Below are 8,169 nucleotides of genomic sequence, written 5' to 3' on the forward strand. Positions count from 1 at the left end.
GGAGTGTGATGACGTGGTAACACATCAGATGAAGTTTGTAAAAATAGAAATAATGACGTGGTAACACATCAATGAGGTTAAATAAAACTCAAATGACGTAATCAATACGTGGATAAAACTCAAAAAATTATGGGTTGAATAACAATAAAATCTTAAAAAAGTCAGATGAAAATCTAAAAATCTCAAATAGAAAAGTCAGCTGACTAAACTGACCAAAATTATAGTAAATAATAGTAAAATATATAATAAAATATAATAAAAATATATAGTCATATATAATATATATATATATTTTGGACCTCAAAAAGTCAGAATAGGAATAAAATTGACTCACTCAATGACTATATTGGGATGAATAACATAAAATTATGGGAAAAATAAAGAAACACTGAATAGTAAATATGAAGTTAAAATAATAAATAACAAAAAAGAATAACACAAAACGTCTAATAAAATATTGTAGTGGTGTATAACACAAAAGTCAGCGCAACTGAATTATTAGATCGCTGACCCTAGTTTATATAATAATGTATATGTGGCAGGGTTGAAATTAACGTTCAAAAATTTCAAATGGTGAGGAATTAGGGTGAAAGAAAGGTGCAGAAATAAGAAGAAAATGTAACATAGAAACAAAAAGAAGCAGAGAAACATATGAAAAACGAATAAAGAACGAGAGAAAGGTGAAGTATTGCAAGAGCAATGAGGAATAAAATGAAGTTTATATCGAATGATGACAAAAAAGTAATAATAAAACAAGAGTAAATATAATAAAAACAATAAATTATGATTTAAATAAATATCAACAAAACCAAATAACATTAAAAATAACAAAGAAAGAATTAATTAGAATCATCGCAGAAATTTCCAAGATCATGGTAGAAGAACGCAAGTTCACCTACAATGCGTTCAAGTTTACCATAATCAACGATGAAATTTTTAATGTCGTTGAGAAGATAACGAAGATATTCATCTAGACAAGAATCAAATTCATATTCTTTAACAAATATTAACTGATGCACCCAAAAAGAAATAGCATAAACAATACTTCGTCCATCGGCGGTAAGATTCGTTTTTAGTCGTTCATTAACTTCAACAGCCAATTCAATAATGAGAGTTTTAATATGATCCAAGCAGATTGATTTACTCATTGATGAAAATTATCAAGTTCCTATGTTTTAAATTAAGATGCTTAGTTGGCAACAAATAAACAACACATAATTATGTCCTATCCAAAAGTCAATAAAAGTAATAAAAGTGTCTGTTTAGAATAAAAAAATGTCTGTCAACATCCCTCTTCAAAAACAAAATAACAAATTTTAATAAATAATATAAAATAAATAATTACTATACACCTCTTAAAATGTCTGTCTAACAACGTTAATACACGTAATCAAACAAATATAAACACAACATCCAAACTCGAACTACAAAATGAGTATCACAGTAGAAGATAGAATCGACGCAATCCAATTAGAAGACATAAAAGTAAGTACTTGGCCAGCTACTTTATAGACCTTGACGGCATTCAAGAATTATGTGAAGATTTAACAGAACTGTATAAAAAGGAGCAAATAGCAACATTGGGTGACGATAAATACTTAAGACTATTAGAAAAGGAAGCGTATAAAGTAGAAGATATAGCATTAACTGCATTAAACTTCTTATCTACTCATAGAAAAGTTTTAGAAGTAATGAAAAAATGCTCATCTAAACATAATACACAAACCAAGCCACAAAAGAATAATTAATTATTTTTTAATCATTTATGTTAAGAATTTAATAATCAACTGACTAACAATAATTAAAATCATTAGTATTAATAAGACAATAGAGGCAGCAATCGAATAACATATTCTGTTTAGTATCTTCGGCTGTTTTAATAAAGAATTCATAGAAGTACCTTCAGTTGTATCACTCATAGTAATTCAAATAAATGAAATAATAAGTTAATCAATTAATTATTTTATCATGTTTCAAATAAAACTTAAAATACGTATCATTAATTTTAAATAAATCATCATCTTTCTTATATAAACTTAATTCTATATTTCTTCCTCTCTTCTGTACTCTGCGAAATTGTTCTTTTAAATCTCCACAATACAATAAAACAAACAAATCATGTCTATAATTTTTCATTAACATTGGATAAATAACACCATTTAACAACATTTGTATTATCCGTTCAATTTCGATTGAAGTTGTATCAATTCTAACAAATTTAACATTAATATTATTTAAACCAGGTATATCATATATTTCACATAAATAATCTATTTCATTTTTAATGTCTTTACGTTCTTCATCAGTGAGTGAATCATCGTTTTCACAGAATATACTCAAAGCTTCACCCAAATGTCTTTCCCATATAACAACTCTTGCATTTTTAAATTCATTTCGCTTGAACTGTTTTTTATAACATTGTAATACATACTTTTGAAATTGATAATTTTTTATTAAACCATTATGTAAACTCTCTAAACGCTTTTCACCTTCAACATCATAATCAATATATTCCTGAACAAAGAAAATATCATCTACATTAAAACAAACACTCCGAATATAATTAAGAATAGTAGTCTTGCCAACGGCTAATCCCCCACTCAAGAATACATGACGAGTGAAGGGATACAATTTGTAATCATTACTAGGTAAAACAGAAGTACATTCAACAAATGAATCGTCCATTTAATAAATCTAGATGAAATATTCATAAAATATTTTAATTAACAATACATATAAACGTAAACAAAACAAAAAAATAAATAACTAATTAAATCAATTAATTATCAGTTTCTGGTTTCCTGGGTTTCTTTTCCTCGTCAATCTTTTTAACATCACCGAGTAGAGCATCACGCTCTTTTTCATCATCACCAAAATCTTCAATCTTCTTAGAATATCGACGAATCCATTCTGGTAAATCGCACATTTTCATATCTTTCTTAACAGTCTTTCCGTACTTACGCTTAACCCACGCATTATACGAATTCAAACTAATGCCGTTTTCATCCAAGTATTGCGACAAACGCTCACTTCTAAGAATACTTTCTAATTTAGACCTTATAATGGAAGCTCGTTCAGCATCGTCATTTACTTTGCCAGATACGTTTAACCTCCAATCTAAAAATGAAGGCTCCTTCATAGTATGAAACAATTTTTTAACAAAGGTATTTACATCTGGCTCACGCTGAGTTTCCATGTAAACTTCAGCAAGATCCTTATTGAGAACTGTGTAATGAATGTCATCCCGTGTACCTGTAAACGATGTCATTATTAAGTCGATACCAAAGTTATAAAATTCAGAGTTTAAATATATCAGTTCTACTCAATGACGTAATTTCCAACGCATTTCCACGCCAGCAAAAACCTCATCACTTAATATAAATAGAACCGATTTTTTTCTTTCAAACATTCAATGTCAACAAACCAATTCTCATCCGAGCCTACCAAATTAGATTTTATACACCTCAACGAATCATTAAAGTCTAATAAACCACTACATTTCACCTCCAGATACCTATACCGTACACTATGGGGTGATGAAATAAAGAACAATATTCAATTCAAGGAAGTTGTGGACAGGATGGCAGGAGCTACCAGTAACGTGCAATATGCACATATATCACCAACAGAACATGATGAAATTAATCCTCGTCCACACCAACATATGCTAATAGTATTAAAAAGACCACGTTCCTTTAAAGCCAGACCAATAATTACACATTCTGATGGAACCAGACAGACTTTCTGGTATTCCAGAGTAAATTCATATACATCACGAACAGGTGATATCTCCGCAATAATCAAATATATAACTAAGAAGGGGGAAGGGCTACACCAGGGAGATCCAAATAAGAAGGAAGAATTAAAACAAACCTGGATTAACGCCCTGAACGATATGGACTCATATCGAGACTATAAAGAATTAGAACAAAATTTAATGGAGATAAATGCAGAAAAATATATCCAACAAGAGGGACGCATTAAAGCTCGTTGGATGAGGAAGAATGCTAGGAGAATAGACATGGAACAATACACGAAAACGGATCTACTTCCATGGAGAGAAGATATGGAGGAGATTAAAACAATCAGAAAGTGGATAAAATGTGCCTCAGGAGACAAATACCGTATGGGCAATTTATTTATTGTCGGCCCAACAAAGACAGGGAAGACAGAATTTGCTGTCCAGGAAATTTTTATGAAATATAACACGTTTATGTTGCGCGGAGATTCCCTGTTCGATACATACGATGATGAACAGCATTATAGATTTATTTTATTAGACGATATTAACTATGATAAAAACACAGTACGTTTAATTAAAGCCATTACCTCAACGATAAATAAGAAGACTGTGGTAAATATAAAATATTCAAAAGCAATCGTAACTGCAAGACCGTGCATCCATCTGCTTAATCAGAAAGAATACGAAAACGTTGTAAATTTAATGCGTGAAAATGGAGGATACTCATGGTGGAGAAGAAACTCTTTAACAGTCTTCTTAGATAAAAAGATTTATAAAGATCCACAAGAATCTGATAATCCATCAGAAGATATGCAAGAACAAGAGACTAATTATGACCCACAAAAAGACCTTGAAGAGAAATATAATGCTTTAGAAGAACAGGATGAAGATGCAACCATGCAAGAGGATTATACACCAGAACACGTTTCATTCTATAGTAGAATGACAACACTCATGGCAGACCTAGGTTATGACGAAGACTTCTTAACAGAATTAAACGATAAAATAAAAGAAAAAAGAAGAAACAATCCACAATTAAAGAAAATGCTGAAAGAGTCTCAACAAGATAACGAGAGTATCCAAGAAGAATGGAATAATGATTTAGAAGAATACCAGTCAGAAAATCCATTGGGTATGTCAAGACAAGACTTCAAGGACTTTGAAAAAGAAACCATGTCATCTTATGAAAAGCAGAGAAATAATTATTTTGAAAGACATATGGACTCTTCATCTGATGATTATGATGACGATGAAGATTATGAAGATGAAGAAATGAACAATCCAATGGAACAACAACCACTCGGAGGAAACGGAAATGATCCAGACATAATTTATGATTAAGAAAGAATAAATTAATTTACTTCTTTTTAGTTGCAACCATCGGAACTTTTATTATTCTTTTAGATTTCGCAGAAGTGTCTTTCTTCAATACGTCTTCCCATGCACGTTTATTAATACGTTCCATATTACGTTTCAGTATTAAATTGTTCCTCTTGGACGCATTTACACGCCTTTCATATCGACCGAGTTCATCTGACTCAATCATATTATACACTCCTCTTGGAATAGATTCCGTGATATGACCGTTAACATCAATAACTTCCCTCTCATTTTCAGGATTATCATAATATTTTTTCACTCGTTCATTTATTGCTGCTCTCGCTTCTTTATACCACTTTTCATAATCATATTCGTTATATCCCGCACGCATTAAATCATTTGTTTTTTGTCTATAATCAGAAGCAACAGGAGTAACATTATATTTAGGTTCGATTTCATGTCTACCCATTAATTCATATCCATGTTTTACCTCTTTCGCTGTAACCACTCCGTGACCACGATTTTCCAAACCAGAATTTGAATCAGAAGAAATACCATCTCCTGTAATTCTTTTTCTTGGTTGTATTATACTTTCAGAAACATAAGAATTAGTATCACCACGTACAACAAAATTCTGAGCATATTCAACAAATTCATTAAGATTTATACCATTTCGTTCAGCCAATTTAGTTGCAATAATCTTAGCACCAGCCATTCTATTACTATTCCAAGAAGCCCGCAATTTAGTAAAATCACGAGAAGCAACATCCAATTTATAACGAATTTCATCAATATTCGAATTGTCATCTTTAATACCACTCAAAACCAACATCATACTTTCATGAAAATTTTGCATATCATTAACAGGAACAACATACTCAGCATTAAAGGATTGAGCAATATTTTCAAATTGGTTCATAATTGTATTAACAGTACTTATCACGTCTTTATATTGTGTACCACGAACTTCATTGTTTTTTATATACTTATTAACATCTCTAAATTGAGAAATTAATAACTGACGAGTATTTTCAAAAGCTTTTTTACTCTGTCTCATATCCGGATCATCACTATAAAAACGTTCTTCTCCTGCATTTATTATTTGTCCTCCCTTTTTATATGAATTCATATCATTCTGTATACTATTTACTAAACTTATTACACGAGTAAGTTCTTCCGTTTTACCAGCACCAATTTTCTGTATTGATGATTTAAGAGCTTTCACTTCACTCTCAAGTATTCTCATTCTTCTAGTAAAATTAGCAGGTTCTTGTTCTTCTAATAAATCTTTTAGTAAATCATTTAAAGGTATTTTCATGTGTTCAGGTAATCTGTTAACCACATCAAAAACATTTTTCCATTCTTCTGATTTATTTTCTAATTTATCAAGACGTTCAGTATATAAATTAACCTTATCTGTAACTGTATCAAGTCGTTTCAATGAAAATCGTTGTTGTTCAACGAGTCTCGAATCAATATCTTTAATAATTCTTTCTTGTTTCTTTATATAATTATCAAATTGTTCTAATAAAATATTTACATCGTTTCGTCTATATGTATCAGACCACGTTTGTTCAAACCACTTGGCAGCTTCATTAACATCTAATTTAGTTCTATAAAGTAATTGAATTTCTTTTTGAAGTTGATCTTTATATAATTCTAAATCTGCTCTAACAGCATTTAAATTTTCTGGACTTATTGTATTCAAATATCTAAACCGAGAATTCAAATCATCATATTGTCTAGAAAACGCCGAACCCATATTCTGATAATCATCAGATAACTTTTTTAATTGATTCTCAAAAGCAGGATATTTATCAATCAATCCTTTCAAAATATCAATTCGTTCTTCAATATTTTGTAATCTAGAACCTTGTTTTTCAACTACAGGTTCATAAAAATCTTTGAAAGCATTTAACTCTGCACGAGTAACAAATATCCCATTATTCTTTTCAATATTAGATACACGACGTTTCAATATAGAATTTTGTTCATCAAGATCTTTTATTTGAGTACGAATATTACGAGGAATAAAATCACCAAATTCCATTCTTAATTCATTAATCTTATTAATGTTTTTATTTATCATTTCTCTATTTTCACGAACTAAATCTTCAACTGTAACAAATCGTTCGGCGTTTTGTTTATATTTATTAATTGCAGATTCTAAACGTTCAATATGATGAACATTTTTAAGATTATCTTGCTGAGCACGTAAAATAGCTTATACAGATTTTTTATATCATCATCAATCCTTTTTTGTTGTTTACCAATATTTTTAAAAAATCCACCGTCATCACCCAATCGTTTATCTAATTCCCTATTAACTATATTTTGAAGAGATTCATCTGGAATTGGTGGATTATAAGGTCTTCCACCAAATTGATAAAACTGCTGTTCATTATCAATGGGTTGTTTATCATATTGTCTAGAAACATACCTACCAGCACTATTATAATATCTTTTATATCGTTTATTATAATTGTATTGTCTTCTTCTTCGTTTAAACATCAAATAACTAATTAAAGTTCAATAATCAATTAGAGATTAACATTATGTTCTGGTAAACCATCATTTGGTAATACTAAACCACCATTAGAATATGCATTATTAGCAGCATCATAAACAGTTTCAGGATTAATTGATGGAGCAGAACCGTTATCAATTGCTCCAACTAAAATGTACGGAGGTTGTGCATTAGGAACATTATTAGGTACAACAAGTCCATTGTTATTACGAGCATAACCAATAAAACCAATATAAGGTTTAAAAGAATTGTCTTCAGAAACAAGTACTTTCCTAAGACCTCTCAATGTAACATCAAATTGCCAATGAATAGTAAGAGTACAAGAATTAACAGCATTAACAGATTGAGGAGTTTTTATAGAAATTAATAATTGAGGATTCCATGCACTATACATATTATCCATACTGAGTACATCTCTAGTATTAGTTGTTGGTAAATACATAGACTTTTCCATCATAGATGCTGCATCTAATTGTCTTACAACTCCCCATCTACTACCATAATATAACGTCTTTTCATTTGCACTAGAATAAGAAGAAACAGAAGAATAAGTAGGTAATTGGAAATATCTTGTATTATA

General features: G+C 30.1%; 6 protein-coding genes across 6 annotated transcripts in view, besides 6 other annotated features; 2 read left to right on the forward strand and 4 right to left on the reverse strand.

Moving 5' to 3' along the window:
* Positions 1-238: 238 nt before the first annotated feature.
* Positions 239-292: a microsatellite.
* Positions 293-737: 445 nt separating this feature from the next.
* Positions 738-836: a microsatellite.
* A 467-nt stretch (positions 837-1,303) lies between these two features.
* Positions 1,304-1,344: a sequence feature (AT_rich).
* Positions 1,345-1,431: 87 nt separating this feature from the next.
* Positions 1,432-1,748, forward strand: EDI_010060 (uncharacterized protein; the record flags this gene model as incomplete). Its single annotated transcript, XM_001739593.1, has 2 exons — positions 1,432-1,485; positions 1,566-1,748. 2 exons carry the CDS (start codon positions 1,432-1,434, stop codon positions 1,746-1,748), a joined length of 237 nt encoding a protein of 78 aa, XP_001739645.1.
* Positions 1,740-1,784: a sequence feature (AT_rich).
* Positions 1,785-1,950: 166 nt separating this feature from the next.
* EDI_010070 (uncharacterized protein) lies at positions 1,951-2,685 on the reverse strand (the record flags this gene model as incomplete). Its single annotated transcript, XM_001739594.1, has 1 exon — positions 1,951-2,685. The coding sequence occupies one exon, from the start codon at positions 2,683-2,685 to the stop codon at positions 1,951-1,953; it is 735 nt and encodes a 244-aa protein (XP_001739646.1).
* Positions 2,686-2,701: 16 nt separating this feature from the next.
* Positions 2,702-2,787: a sequence feature (AT_rich).
* Positions 2,780-3,268, reverse strand: EDI_010080 (uncharacterized protein; the record flags this gene model as incomplete). Its single annotated transcript, XM_001739595.1, has 1 exon — positions 2,780-3,268. The coding sequence occupies one exon, from the start codon at positions 3,266-3,268 to the stop codon at positions 2,780-2,782; it is 489 nt and encodes a 162-aa protein (XP_001739647.1).
* A 144-nt stretch (positions 3,269-3,412) lies between these two features.
* Positions 3,413-5,083, forward strand: EDI_010090 (uncharacterized protein; the record flags this gene model as incomplete). The annotated part of the gene is made up of 1 exon (XM_001739596.1): positions 3,413-5,083. The coding sequence occupies one exon, from the start codon at positions 3,413-3,415 to the stop codon at positions 5,081-5,083; it is 1,671 nt and encodes a 556-aa protein (XP_001739648.1).
* Positions 4,975-5,013: a microsatellite.
* A 16-nt stretch (positions 5,084-5,099) lies between the features above and the next one.
* On the reverse strand, positions 5,100-7,573 carry EDI_010100 (uncharacterized protein; the record flags this gene model as incomplete). The annotated part of the gene is made up of 2 exons (XM_001739597.1): positions 5,100-7,264; positions 7,354-7,573. 2 exons carry the CDS (start codon positions 7,571-7,573, stop codon positions 5,100-5,102), a joined length of 2,385 nt encoding a protein of 794 aa, XP_001739649.1.
* A 29-nt stretch (positions 7,574-7,602) lies between these two features.
* EDI_010110 (uncharacterized protein) overlaps positions 7,603-8,169 on the reverse strand; it is a gene marked incomplete at both ends in the record, with an annotated part of 963 nt that continues 396 nt past the window's right edge. Inside the window, one exon of the mRNA XM_001733428.1 lies at positions 7,603-8,169. This exon is cut by the window's right edge and continues 396 nt beyond it. Within this exon, the coding sequence (XP_001733480.1) occupies positions 7,603-8,169 (567 nt within the window).

The sequence above is a fragment of the Entamoeba dispar genome, genomic scaffold (genome assembly GCF_000209125.1).
Source record: "Entamoeba dispar SAW760 scf_1105229462251 genomic scaffold, whole genome shotgun sequence".
NCBI classification, from domain to species: Eukaryota; Evosea; order Mastigamoebida; family Endamoebidae; genus Entamoeba; species Entamoeba dispar.